The sequence below is a fragment of the Bison bison genome, unplaced genomic scaffold, assembly GCF_000754665.1.
Source record: "Bison bison bison isolate TAMUID 2011002044 unplaced genomic scaffold, Bison_UMD1.0 scf7180017864384, whole genome shotgun sequence".
NCBI lineage: Eukaryota > Metazoa > Chordata > Mammalia > Artiodactyla > Bovidae > Bison > Bison bison.
The window spans coordinates 8,662,360-8,677,623 of record NW_011494956.1 but is presented as its reverse complement, the minus strand read 5'-3'; the positions used below and the strand labels follow the sequence as shown (position 1 = coordinate 8,677,623).

The 15,264-nt window shown below is 37.3% G+C and overlaps 1 protein-coding gene across 4 annotated transcripts in view; it reads right to left on the bottom strand.

The window, feature by feature from the left end:
• Positions 1 to 843: 843 nt before the first annotated feature.
• The window catches only part of XRN1 (5'-3' exoribonuclease 1), a 112,708-nt gene continuing 98,287 nt past the window's right edge, over positions 844 to 15,264 (bottom strand). The window contains exons 39-43 of one of the 4 annotated variants that reach the window (XM_010858157.1): positions 13,921 to 14,034; positions 13,725 to 13,827; positions 6,611 to 6,649; positions 6,098 to 6,258; positions 844 to 5,624 (exon numbers count right to left, since the gene is read on the bottom strand). In XM_010858157.1, coding sequence (XP_010856459.1) covers positions 5,325 to 5,624; positions 6,098 to 6,258; positions 6,611 to 6,649; positions 13,725 to 13,827; positions 13,921 to 14,034 — 717 coding nt within the window. In that variant the 3' untranslated portion in view covers positions 844 to 5,324. The remainder of the gene's footprint in view (positions 5,625 to 6,097; positions 6,259 to 6,610; positions 6,650 to 13,724; positions 13,828 to 13,920; positions 14,035 to 15,264) is intronic. The other 3 variants (XM_010858159.1, XM_010858158.1, XM_010858160.1) reach the window with 3 other exon arrangements.

Genomic DNA, 15,264 nt, shown 5'->3' with positions numbered 1-15,264 from the left:
TTCACCAAGAGGCTTTTGAGTTCCTCTTCACTTTCTGCCATAAGGGTGGTGTCATCTGCATATCTGAGGTGATTGAGATTTCTCCCGGCAATCTTGATTCCAGCTTGTGCTTCTTCCAGTCCAGCGTTTCTCATGATGTACTCTGCATATAAGTTAAATAAGCAGGGTGACAATATACGGCCTTGATGTACTCCTTTTCCTATTTGGAACCAGTCTGTTGTTCCATGTCCAGTTCTAACTGTTGCTTCCTGACCTGCATACAAATTTCTCAAGAGGCAGATCAGATGGTCTGGTATTCCCATCTCTTTCAGAATTTTCCACAGTTTATTGAGATCCACACCGTCAAAGGCTTTGGCATAGTCAATAAAGTAGAAATAGATGTTTTTCTGGAATTCTCTTGGTTTTTCCATGATCCAGCAGATGTTGGCAATTTGATCTCTGGTTCCTCTGCCTTTTCTAAAACCAGCTTGAACATCAGAAAGTTCACGGTTCACATACTGCTGAAGCCTGGCTTGGAGAATTTTGAGCATTACTTTACTAGCGTGTGAGATGAGTGCAATTGTGCGGTAGTTTGAGCATTCTTTGGCATTGCCTTTCTTTGGGATTGGAATGAAAACTGACCTTTTCCAGTCCTGTGACCACTGCTGAGTTTTCCATATTTGCTGGCATATTGAGTGCAGTACTTTCACAGCATCATCTTTCAGGATTTAGAATACCTCAACTGGAATTCTATCACCCATTGACACAGATTCAAACATCAATATATATGGATATGAGGTTTAAGTGAATCCTGTAATCTATTTTTAATATCACTGCAAACATACAAGAACAAAAGCTTATGAAATCATTCTCAAATGTTTAATTAAAATCCATATAGCATTTAACATGTATAGATGTTTAAACTCTTTCAGTGACTCATATTTTAAAATCCTTTTACACAACATTTTGAGGCTAACTTCATGCCAAAAATCTACAAATGTACAGTTTAAAACAAAAATACATTTGGAGTCCATTCCAATGCAAGTTGAAAACACTTTAATTGCAGACAATGTATAGATATTTAAAAAAACAAAAGCTAAAAAATGAGCACATAAAAGTCTTCCCTTTTGAATTTTTAATAAAATACTGCTCTGTATAAGATCTAATGAAAAATTCCAGTTACTTATAAAATACTTTTGTGAGGGAAAAAAAGAATTAAGATCTATACGTATGAATTATACTTATATTGTTTAAATGAAAAAAATGTTGAACATGTTGATGATACAGTACACTATTACTCATATATTAAAATAGATGCAAACACTCAAAGAAGCAATTGGATGCAGGCAAAAGAAAATATGAGACTTAAGGCCAAAAAAGCCCCTAAGTTCCAAAACAAACAAAAAATTTACTCCTATTACTTCATGAGAAAACAGTATGAAGATTTGGTTCCAATCACTAAAACATCTACAGGCATTTAATTATTTGGCCTTGGCAATTTACTAGTATGTCAACTGCTGAAATAACAGCAATAGGTGTATTGTTGGAAAAAAATTAATTTTTATAGGTTTAAGTATATAAAACTTTATCTACTGGAAACCAGAGTCTCCATCACGAATTGCACTTGAGATGGCTGAATGCATTGATTGAGCAAGGCATTATTGTTGGTTCACTGAAACACACAAACAAACACAAAAGCAGCTATGGATTTCCGATATTCTTAACTATGAAGACTAGTATCTGTTTTCCTCTCTCTGAAAGACGCATCAGTGGTGTTGGAGATAAGCCAGTGAAACTCCAGCCTGTCCTCGTTCTGATCGTCATGGTCTCTTACTGCTCCCTGGCGGAAGATGGAGCAGTCTGAGGGAAATATCAGCCAGCTCTGTCTGAAACATATCCTAACTAGGAAAGGAAGCTCCTGCAAAAGACTGCTTCACTGACAAAGCTTATAAGATGTACAGAAAGAACACTGCCAGTTTAAGGTCTGTCACTCTCAAGAAAAATGATAAGGGGACTTCTGTGATTCTTTTTTTTTTTTCAGAGGTAGAGAATGTCTGTCATTTCTCTCCAATAAATGAATTCCCCTCCCCAGTAAAAACACGATTTGGAAGCAAGATGGTTCTAAGAAATATAGCAAGCTCAGAAAGCTGGGAAATCATACATAGTGGCTTTTTAAAAAAAGAGGCTCTGGACAATGAGCTGAAGCATATTAGAATGAACTTTAGTGGGGAGGGGGACAACTCTAGCTATCTTAAACTAGACAATCACTATGATAATGTGTGATTTACTAATACAAATAGAACAGATGATTTAAAAGTGAGTAAATAAATCACTGCAGTTCATCTATGTCCTTGAGCTAGGAAGAGTATAGTCTGAAAATGCAGTGAAGGACAGGTCTTATTTAACGGGTCTCCTTCTGCCTTCTGCCTCCCTATCTGCCCCTCCTCCCAAATCCAGACTAGTTTGAAAAATATCAGTTTAAAACCAAAGCAAGTACCTGATCATGAAAAAGGAAATAAACAACAAAACCTGCAGCAAGAGTTCTTCATCTCTTCCACCAATAGGAAAAAAAAGATCAAACTTTTGTTTGCCAGTTCTAAAAGAACTACTTATCCCTCTGAACAGCAAGGAAAGTCTTAAATTGAAACCAAAGTACACACAGAGGTGAAATTAATTTTTCAGGCAACTGAGTCTCAGATGTTTAAGACATGAGTCTGCATGATATTTAAATCAATTAATACAGTCTATCTGTAAAATGATAAGACTCAGGTAATGTATTGGAAATGGTAAAAAGGACTGAAAGGACCAAGCTTCACAATTCACTTAATCTGCTCAAAAAAAAAAAAGAAAAGAAAACTTTATTGAACAAAGTTATCTAGAAATAATGTTTTAGTAAGGAGAGGAAAGTTTAAATAGATTCAGGGGCTCTTGTGATGTGGAAACATGAAGCATTTTGGGGAATCTGCTCTTCTGTGCTCTACACAGTCCACAGTTTCCACACACAGTCCACAACAGATTCAACAGTTGAATGGGCATATTTCTAAATTTTGGGGTAGTCTGAGTCTGTGCCATCCACAAAGGAAAAACTGTAAGTTTCCCAAATCTATCAGTGGACCTGGACTCCTCAAGACTGTCATGAGATACAGTCTCTGCTTCTCACATCCTCTCCAGAGAGAGCACATCTATTGCTCTCAGGCCCATCTCTGGAACAGGTATACACGGTGAAGAAAATATAGACGAATGCATGACACTATCTGGTCATTATGGGTTTCTCTCCCATTTTAATTTCTCTTTAGTCTTGAGTTGCTTTAGGAGAAGAAGGAAAAGAAAACACTTACTGCCTATCCATCTAGAATTGTCAGTTTGCTTTGTTTGAATATTGAGGAAACCTCCTTATATGGGTTCAGTGGCACTATGCTTATCAAAGTTTCTCTTGAAGTTTTTGGAAGATGGCATGTGCTCCTTCTTCAGTGCTTAAATAAAGATGTGGGCTGTACACTGTTCATATAGGGTGGTCACAGAGAAATGATGAGTGAGGCAATTCTTGAATGCTGGAGTTTGTACAGTTACATAAGGTGAAAAATATCATACACTTTAAAGTAGTAGAGGTTAACATAATCTTACGTCACAATTCAACTTTTTTGTATTTCCATAAAAAAAAAATTACTTTGTGAGGCAAAAAGGACACACTCTGAGAATTACTTGAGCCTCATTACTTCAGATCCTACTACAGAGAAACATGTATTCCCAAAAATGAAATGTTGGGAACCAATGAACATCTGAATCTAGGAAAATTAATAGAAAATAAAATCACAGAAACTCACATGACTATCATAAATGACAAATAATGAACACTTATTTCATACTAAAGGCACTACTAATATACAAATATCCTATTAACACTTAGAGAAACTCTTAAAATTTAGCAATTAGAGAAAGAAATCCATTTAACTCAATAGTAGCGTTTTAAAAAACAAATAGACTAAGACTCATGGCAGAGTTTTCAATGAGCCAAATGAAACTAGATATAATAATAAGCAGCTCCATACAAAGATTGTGGTTCCTACTTTTAAAATACTTTTAAAAAAGTATGATAACTTACTTCCTTAAAAATATAAGCATATCACAAAAACTAAAGCATAAATATATATATGTATATATATATGTATATAAATCCAGGCCCTGGTACCACTGAGAAATTTTCATAAACTCTGATATAATTTCAACAGCCACAGATTGAATAACACACACCCACACATGACATGTACAGATAAAATGCCAGAGTCACGGCACAGTTCAGCATAAAGCTAAAAGTATGGAAAGGGAACGAGGATGGGCATTTGTCATGTAAATAACGCGTATTATATACTAATTGTGCCTGTGCAAACCTTGGAATTCTTAAAAATTTAGAATTTCATCATCCCAGGAAACACTACTCATGGATCAACAATGGAGCTGTCATGTATGTTTAAGTAAGCAAGTAAAAAGCTAAACAAAAGGCTAATACATTTTAACTACATGATTAATATTTTGTACTTCTATCAGAAGATTAATTTGTAATCATTATACCCTGTAGATTTTGAAACTTAATTTTTTTATTAGAGGTTAACTAATGCTGGTTCTTGAATAATCTAAAAAATTGTAATTATTTCCTCAAATCTAGATCACTATGTATAGTTCTAAGCAGTTAAATGAAATATTCTGATCAGTATTCTGAAATTGCTTTGGTACAAAATGGAGAATAAAGCAAAACTGGCAGCACCAGCACAATGTGATCACGTCACAACAGGTCTAAAGGACCCTCAGAGATAACAGAACATAAGTTAAAATACCTATAAATAAGCGCCACTCTCCTGACAATTCTATTACATCATTAAAAAGAGAAATAAAATCTGCATTCAGTAAATTATACTTGAGGCCCAATTTTCATGCTCCATTTAATTATCCCTCAATGACAGTGTAAAAAAAAACGTTTATTATTATTGCAGTACCATGTCTAATTCATAGTTCAGGATGCTTTTAATGACAAGGCCAATGGTTAGAGTGGTACATGTGAATGCTCAGTCCACTGATAGTATTTTAACACAAGGTTTTAGTTTAGTTTTGTTTTTTTTTACAGCTTTGTTGAGGTATAATTGATGTAAAACAAATTGTACATACTTAAGATGCACAATTTGACTTACAGTCTTTTAAATAGCATGAAAGTGCCTGGCAACTAGAAAATTAAAAAATTTAATTGAAATGTATTGTTTTAAAATAGTACATTGTAATTTCTTGTGAGACACAGATATGGATTTATAAAAAGGTGGGAGGAAAGGAAAGAAATTTAATTCCAAGTACCAAATTTATTCAGAAGGTTTAGAAACGCCAAAATTGACAGCCAGTTTTCTTGATTTTCTTCTTGAAGAGCTTGGTGCCGACTTCTGGTGAGGCATACTATGGCCTGGGGAAGCAGCTGCAACTTGAAAAGAAGATGCAGGTTGAGGGATCTGAGAGGATGGTAAGGAAGCTGATGAAGTCTCCTGTGGAATTCCTTTGGTGACATCAGAAGATGCTGACTGGCTAGTGTGAAGCGGGGTGACTTGATAACTCTGGGCCTCCTTATTCTCAAAGTTCTTTTTGTTCGCAACTCTTTTTTTAGTTACCTTTGAGGAATAAAAGAATAATTAATTAACAATGTAGGCAAAAAAAACTAGTGTCAGAAAATACCATAAATCACGCTGCTAATACTTGTCAAGCATTGCTGACTTGTGACTTTCACTTATAATCTCCAAACCAGACTTTAGAAATTCAAGGAATGTAGTTATGAATAAGATATTTAAAATTTATCCATAATTTCAGTATAAAGAAAATTTATGTTCCTGATTTTAAATCACTGTTTTAGAAAAGGATATTATTACTTGCTACAATTATTTATTAGAACACAAACTCAGACAGCAGGAATTAGGTTAGACGGTTCACCAGTGGTCAAAATATATTCTCAGTACCCACTCCAGTACTGATCAGGCTTCTACTTGGCACTAAGTATGAAATCACTGAATAAATAAAATTTTATCAATAGCTTTGAACAGTAAAAAAAATTCTCTTAAAAATATAGCAATTCTCTTCTAGGTCTTACCTGTAGAGGTATGAACTGATTGTGTACACCAGCTGGCATCCCCCCAGCCATGGGCATGGTCCCAGCATACGATGTATGATGGAAGGGCTTCCCAGGAACTGGCATTGGTGGTCCCCATGGCACTGAGCCAAAGAGATGAGATGATGAAGGCATGATATTAGCTATTAAAAATCATGGAAAAGCTATTTTAGCAAAATGGCATCATTAAAGCCCTGAAATTTAAGACCTCCCTTTGCTACTTTTCCTTTTAGCTTATTTCACTTTGGCAAAGAGCATACACTTAAGTTCTATTTAACCTTGCTTACAACATTCAAAGTCCTCTTAAGGAATATGAAACACCTACATTCAGCTTATCATTATGCTGTCTGGCCTATGAAGGCCAATAGTACCTTATATTGATACAAGCCTTAGGAATATTTGTAATACTACTAAAAAAAAAAAAAATAGGGTCATTAATCTGTCCCTTGGGGGAGAAAAGCCAGGGCAGAAAGAGAGAAATCTTAAGGATCTCACCTGCCCCCAATGCTAAGTTGCTTCCATAGTGATCCCAGCCTACAAAAAAAAAAAAAAAAACAGAAAAGCTCAAGTCTTGAAATTTGATCACTTTCATATGATATACACAATCTTTCTCTTCCCTACTCTAACATTTGTAATTCAAGAATTAAAAAAAAAATCTCACAGCTTGTTTCTTGCTGAAAGTGCACTGAATCAGGGGTTCCCAAAACTGATTTGTTTGTCTGAATCACACGGAAGCTTGTGAAATACAGATTCCTGGGCAATACTCCAGACCTACTAATCAGACTCTGAGGGCCCAGGAATCTGTATTGTTAATAAGCTCCACAAGTGATCCTTACACAGTCAGTACCAGTGCAGTATTTGTGAACTACTGCATTGAACAGTAACAACCAAGACTCTGGCACACTGTCACCAAAGAAAGTCTGTACTGTGCTCAAAGTTTCTTTTCAGAGAGAGAAAAAAGCAGACAGAATTTAAGACTATATAGTCAACTAAAACTCAGCTACGTTTGAGAGAAGCTTGTGAGTATACCTTTAGATAACCTATATGTACTAATTACTTAAAACAAATTTATATATAGTTGCTGGATTTTTTTGATGTGGGTAATTTTTAAAACTTTTAATGAATTCATTACAATACTGCTTCTGTTTTTATGCTTTTGGTTTTTTGGGCCATCAGGCATATGGGATCCTAGCTCCCCAACCAGGTATTGAACCTGCATTGGAAGGTGACGTGTTAACCAATGGACCGCCAGGGAAATCCCCTGGATTCATTTTTGAAAGTGAAAAAGCAATCAAAATGGATTTTCCAAGTTATAGTGGACTTACTACCTTGAGTTATATGAAAACATCACATTTATTATGCCATAAAAATTTTATGACTAACCATTGTTTATACAGGCAAAGGAATGCCAGTGTAGTATAGTAACAAAATTGTGGGTTTTGTTAACAGATAGATTTGCTTTTGAATGCTACTACTGCTACTTAGTAAGTTATGGCCTCAGACAAATTGCATTTTTTAAACAAATCAAAGTAAAAATAATTATACACATACATATTGTAATAAAAAGGGTTTTCAACAAAATATAGCAGTCATCTGGTGCCTCCCAGGTTTAATTGTTTTAGCTATTTATTTGCATACTGTTCAATAATTTTCTTATACTACTAGCTGATTTTTCAACGTTAGGCATTTTTAGACTAAAACTACTACGATAGATCAAAATTCAGTTCTTTTATACCACCCTTCACTACTCGCCCTGTCCTCCCAATATATTATAATATTCGTTTAAAAAATACAGTGTTTGTGGTATGCCACCATATAAATATTATCACTTCAAAGCCAAGTAGGGTACTCTGATTATTTTTTGTTCCTTGTAAAACTTAAAAAAACTCTTTTAAGAGTAATTATCTTTTAAAAGCACCTTAGTCTTCTATGCATCTATCCTTCATGTTTTTTTTCCAAATGCTGCCCATCTATCAGATCATTATCTCACCTGCCAAGACCTTCCTCTGCCCTCTCAATTGAGACCAGTTACTTTCTACACCTGCTGAGCAGCTGGCATTCTGGAATTTCCATTCATTGCATATTAGGTATCGTGCAGTTTAGTTTCATGTGTGTGTGTGAAAGTCGCTCAGTCGTGTCTGACACTTGGCAACCCCATGGACAATTCTCCACGCCAGAATACTGAAGTGGGTAGCCTTTCCCTTCTCCAGGGGATCTTCCAAATCCAGGATTGAACCCAGGTCTCCCACACTGCAGGAAGGTTCTTTACCCAGCTGAGCCACAAGGGAAGTCTAAGAATACTGGAGTAGGTAGCCTATCCCTTCTCCAGGGGATCTTCCAGACCCAGGAATCAAACCAAAGTCTCCTGCATTGCAGGCAGATTCTTTACCTACTGAGCTATCAGGGAAGTCTTTAGTTTCATGGTTTTCTTTAAAACAATCAAACAAACAAACAAAAAAACTATTGCTTTGCTTTTTGGATGCAGAATTCAGTAACTTCTAAAGAAGAGTACATAATAAGAAAATTTGCCTGTCTGAAAGGTCTTCATTCTACCCTTGCACTAGATTCACACTTTAGCTTTAGAGAGAAATCTAAGATGAAACTAATTCTGTCTCAGGATTTTGAGGTAATCAATGTTCAACTGCTTTCTAGCTTCTAGTCTCTGTTCAATGATGCAAAAACATTCTGATTTTTGGTCTTTTATTTGTATTTTTCCTTCATCTCTGACCTCTCTTTATTCAGTTCAGTCGTTCAGCTATGTCTGACTCTTTGCTACCCCATGGACTGTAGGATGCCAGGCTTCCCTGTCTGTCACCAACTCCTGGAGTTTACTCAAACTCATGTCCATTGAGTCGGTGATGCCATCCAACCATCTCATTCTCTGTCGTCCCCTTCTCCTCCCGCCTTCTATTCTTTCTCAGCATCAGGGTCTTTACAAATGAGTCAGTTCTTCGCATCAGGTAGCCAAAGTATTGGAGTTTCAGCTTCAGCATCAATCTTTCTAATGAATATTCAGGATTGATTTTCCTTTAGGATGGACTGGTTGGATTTCCTTGCAGTCCAAGGGACTCTCAAGAGTCTTCTCCAACAACACAGTTCAAAAGCATCAATTCTTTGGTGCTCAGCTTTCTTTATTGTCCAACTCTCACATCCATACATGACTACTGGAAAAATGAGAGCCTTGACAAGATGGACCTTTGTTGGCAAAGCAATGTCTCTGCTTTTTAATATGCTGTCTAGGTTGGTTATAACTTTTCTTCCAAAGAGCAAGTGTCTTTTAATTTCATGGCTGCAATCACCATCTGCAGTGATTTTGGAGACCCCCAAAATAAAGTCTCTCACTGTTTCCACTGTTTCCCCATCTATTTGCCATGAAGTGATGGGACCAGATGCCATGAGCTTAGTTTTCTGAATGTTGAGTTTTAAGCCAAGTTTTTCACTCTCTTCTTTCACTTTCATCAAGAGGCTCTTTAGTTCTTCTTCACTTTTTGCCATAAGTGTGGTGTCATCTGAGTATGTGAGGTTACTGATACATCTCCTGGCAATCTTGATTCCAGTTTGAGCTTCATTGAGACCAGTGTTTCTCATGATATTCTGCATATAAGTTAAATAAGCAGGGCGGCAATATACAGCCTTGACGTACTCCTTTCTTGATTTGGAACCAGTCTGTTATTCCATGTCCAGTTCTAACTGTTGCTTCATGATCTGCATATAGATTTCTCAGGAGGCAGATCAGGTGGTCTGGTATTCCCATCTCTTTCAGAATTTTCCACAGTTTATTGTGATCCACACAGTCAAAAGCTTTGGCACAGTCAATAAAACAGATGTGTTTCTGGAACTCTCTTGCTTTTTCGATGATCCAGTGGATGTTGACAATTTGATCTCTGGTTCCTCTGCCTTTTCTAAAACCAGCTTGAACACCTGGAGGTTCATGTACTGTTGAAGCCTGGCTTGGAGAATTTTGAGCATTACTTTGCTAGCATGTGAAATGAGTGCATCTGTGCGATAGTTGGAGCATTCTATCGCATTGCCTTTCTTTGGGATTGGAATGAAAACTGACCTTTTCCAGTGCTGTGGCCACTTCTGAGTTTCCAAATTTGCTGGCATATTGAGTGCAGCACTTTCACAGTATTATCTTTTAGGATCTGGAATAGCTCAACTGGAATTCCATCATCTCCACTAGCTTTGTTTGTAGTAACGCTTCCTAAGGCCCGCTTGGCTTCTCATTCCAGGATGTCTGGCTCCAGGTGAGTGATCACACCATCATGATTTTCTGAGTTGTGAAGATCTTTTCTGTATAGTTTTTCCATGTATTCTTGCCCCCTCTTCTTAATATATTCTGCTTCTGTTAGGTCCCTACCATTTCTGTCATTTATTGAGCCCATCTTTGCATGAAAAGTTCCCTTGGCATCTCTAATTTTCTTGAAGAGATCTTTAGTCTTTCCCATTCTATTGTTTTCCTCTACTTCTTTGCATTGATCACTGAGGAAGGCTTTCTTATCTTTCCTTGTTATTCTTTGGAACTGCATTCAGATGGGTATATCTTTCCTTTTCTCCTTTGCCTTTCACTTCTCTTCTTTTCATAGCTGTTTGTAAGGCCTTCTCAGACAACTGCTTTGCCTTTTTGCATTTCTTTTTCTTGGGGATGGTCTTTATCACTGCCTATTGTACAATGTCATGAACCTCTGTTCATAGTTCTTCAGGTGCTCTATCAGATCTAAGCCCTTGAATCTACTTGTCACTTCCACTGTATAATCATAAGGGATTTGATTTGGGTCATACCTGAATGGTCTAGAGGTTTTCCCTACTTTCTTCAATTTAAGTCTGAATTTGGCAATAAGGAGTTCACGATCTGAGCCACAGTCAGCTCCTGGTCTTGTTTTTGCTGACCATATAGAGCTTCTCCATCTTTGGCTGCAAAGAATACAATCAATCAGATTTCGGTATCGACCCCCATTTGGTAATGTCCATGTGTAGAGTCTTCTCTTGTGTTGTTGGAAGAGGGTGTTTGCTACGACCAGTGTGTTCTCTTGGCAAAACTCATTAGCCTTTGCCCTGCTTCATTTTATACAACATGGCCAAACTTGCCTGTTACTCCAGGTATTTCTTGACTTCCTACTTTTGCATTCCAGTCCCCTATAATAAAAAGGACATCTTTTTTGGGTGTTAGTTCTAAAAGGTCTTGTAGGTCTTCATAGAACCGTTCAACTTCAGCTTCTTCAGCATTAACTGGTCAGGGCTTAGACTTAGATTACTGTGAAAATGAATGGTTTGCCTTGGAAATGAACAGAGATCATTCTGTCATTTTAGAGACTGCATCCAAGTACTGCATTTCAGACTCTGTTGTTGACTATGATGGCCGCTCTATTTCTTCTAAGGGATTCTTGCCCACAGAAGTAGATATAATGATCATCTGAGTTAAATTCACCCATTTCAGTCCTTTTTAGTTTGCTGATTCCTAAAATGTCGATGTTCACTCTTGCCATCTCCTTTTTGACCACTTCCAATTTGCCTTGATTCATGGACCTAACCTTCCAGGTTCCTAAGCAATACTGCTCTTAATAGCATTGGACTTTACTTCCATACCAGTCACATCCACAACTGAGTGTTGTTTTTGCTTTGTTTATTGTTTCTCTTTATTACTGGTATTCTAAATTCCAAGGCAATCTGTGTCTCTTTTCATTTAGTGCTAAGCATCTGGTGGCCCTTTCAGTTTATAGATGCATGTCCCTTGGTCAGAAGAAACTATTTCTTTGATAACTTTCCTCCTTCCCATGATCTCTGGTCTCTTTCTGGAACTGCAATTAGATAGGTATTGGATGTATGGACAGTTCCTCTAAATCTCTCTTACTTCTTATTTTCCTCCTTTTACATTGATCTTTTTCCTGAGAGTTCTATGACTTTGCTTTACCTACTGAATTTTAAAATTTTGGCTCTACAATTTTTGTTCTCCAATTATTTATTATTCGTGAATTCTTGTTCTTAATTTTTTTTGGTTGCAATACTGTTTCATTTCATAAGAATGCTAACCAAAGCTGTCTCTGAAGTTCTCTTCTTTCCAACACTATCTCCGGATCCCTTTCATTTATCTTCGTTTAGGCTCTTATAGTGGAGAAGGCAATGGCACCCTACTCCAGTACTCTTGCCTGGAAAATCCATGGACAGAGGAGCCAGGTAGGCTGCAGTTCATGGGGTCGCTAAGAGTTGGACACAACTGAGCGACTACACTTTCACTTTTTACTTTCATGCATTGGAGAAGGAAATGGCAATCCACTACAGTGTTCTTGCCTGGAGAATCCCAGGGGTGGGGAAGCCTGGTGGGCTGCCGTCTATGGGGTCACACAGAGTCGGACACGACTGAAGTGACTTAGCAGCAGCAGCAGCAGGCTCTTATAGAGATTTTCCTAAAATGTTCAGTATTCTATTATTTCTTCATATTAAAGACCAAGACATTAAAACTATGATTAGAAGCAGTGTCAGTGTTGGGAGGGTGTAGGGCTAGATGACTTGAGATCCTCAGCTTCTCCCTAGGATGACTGAATAGTGAGCCAGCCTTTTGGTTGGGACATCCTCCAAAAGTTGGTGGGTCTTTTGCCTGGAATTCAATGAATTTCTCAAAAAACCATCCCCCAACTTCCTATCTGGGCTAAGGCTTGTTACAGCATGGGAATAGGATGGGAAAAGGAACTTTATGTAACCTCAGTTTCCAGCCTAGTATCTCATTCTCTATTCTGTACCTGGTGTCTCATATGTATGGAACCTTCTGGAGACCATACCTCAAGGCTTTTGCCTGTAGATGTTAACTGCTTGACTGTGTGGGGGAAGGCTCTGGGGAGGGGTTCCATCACTCTTGCTACAGATGTTGAACTGACCCCCTCTTTTCAGGCCATGCCACTGGTAGTGTCTGACACTTTCAAGTTGTGAATCTCTTGGGAACTGTGAGGGACAATCTGCTCATCTTTCGGTTTGTATCCTCTTTTATTCACTCTTCAGTCTGAACATAACCCTACTCTGTTGCATTGGTTTTTATTTCTCTTCTTTTCTCATCACAAACTGTTTTCAAATTCTAATGTGCACGAATCGCCAGTCCAGGTTGGATGCATGATACAGGAAGCTTGGGGCTGGTGCACTGGGATGACCCAGAGGGATGGTACGGGGAGGGAGGTAGGAGGGGGGTTCAGGATGGGTAACACGTGTATACCTGTGGCAGATTCATGTTGATGTATGGCAAAACCAATACAATATTGTAAAGTAATTAACCTACAATTAAAATAAATAAATTTATATTAAATAAATAAATAAAATGCAAAAAAAAATTCTAATGTGCTGATATTTCTTTTCTCATCTCTTTGTCTTTATAGGTTCACATTTAAAATAGTTTATTATTCAGTTTAATGGAGTCTGGGCAAAGAGAAGAGATAACCAGTTTAATACTCCCTGCATTTCTAGATAAATCTGCAGGCTCTGGTTTCAGGCTTACCTCTTACAACTCCTTAAATTACTGAGATATTTAGATCATTTCTTGGTTTCCTTGAAGTGATGCTTCTTAAAAGAACTTACTAAAAACAATAATTAAATGGTAAATATTTAGACGAGAAAGATACCTTACCAGTAGGCTGAGGAAAAACTGGAGGAATGGTTCCAGGTGGTACAGCTGGAGGATAACTTGGAAATATTGGTGGAGGCAAAGGGAAATTCAGTCCTAAGGAGCCCTATGGAAGTATTTAAAGTTATAAAACAATGCATCAGAAACATCTAGAGGGATTATTTAAAGATTTAGTAGAGAATTCATGGGCAGTTCTCACCAATTGTTGTATAGCAAAAAATGCAGCTTTTTCCTTGGCCTCATTTTCAGAATGGCACTGTGGCCCATGTACCAGTAAGCCATTAGATAATTTTACCTGGCAAACTGTCATTGTCTAAAAAAAGAGAACAGGAATGTTTATGAAGTTATCTGTCCAGGAAGTTGACCTCCTTCTAGAAGGCTTAAACAAGTAGAATAATTTCATCTAACATTCTGTAAAAAAAAATTTCAAGAATTCAAAGAGGGACTATAGCTTAAGTTTTCAGTTATGATACAAAAACTTTAAAACTGTTGCCTTATCTTTCAGTGTTTACAAAGTTAAAATGATCTATCTCTAAGCTAGCTGAAGGGTCGGAATCCTATTGTAAATGAAAGTCAGCTAAACTTTCTTCTTTACATCGAGGATCAGGAAACTAGGTTTCCTACTTGTTTTTGTACGTAAGATTTTATTGGAGCACAGCCAAGTCCACTCTTCTATGGTTTGCCTATACCTACTATAACTGCAGAGGGAAGTGACAGAGACCACATGGCCCACAAAGCCTGAAATATTTACTATCTGGCTGTTTATAGAAAAAATGTGCTGACCCCTGCTTTCCACCATCCTTTAAATAGCAGACATTTTACTAACATGAATTAACTGCCAAAATCTTAAAAACTCTGAAGTTCTGACTGATTTTATATTTACATTTGAATGACAATTCTTTACTGTATACTTTTTTCCTTTGATAAAAAAGATTTTTAAGAAAAATGCTTTTTCAGAAAGTAGTCATATTTATGTAGTAGTGACCTAGAGCCAGACATCCTGGAATGTGAAGTCAAGTGGGCCTTAGAAAGCATCACTACGAACAAAGCTAGTGGAGGTGATGGAACTCCAGTTGAGCTATTCCAAATCCTGAAAGATGATGCTGTGAAAGTGCTGCACTCAATATGCCAGCAAATTTGGAAAACTCAGCAGTGGCCACAGGACTGCAAAAGGTCAGTTTTCATTCCAATCCCAAATAATGGCAATGCCAAAGAATGCTCAAACTACCGCACAATTGCACTCATCTCACATGCTAGTAAAGTAATGCTCAAAATTCTCCAAGCCAGGCTTCAGCAATATGTGAACCGTGAACTTCCTGATGTTCAAGCTGGTTTTAGAAAAGGCAGAGGAACCAGAGATCAAATTGCCAACATCCACTGGATCACAGAAAAAGCAAGAGAGTTCCAGAAAAACATCTATTTCTGCTTTATTGACTATGCCAAAACCTTTGACAGTGTGGATCACAATAAACTGTGGAAAATTCTGAAAGAGATGGGAATACCAGACCACCTGATCTGCCTCTTGAGAAATTTGTATGCAGGT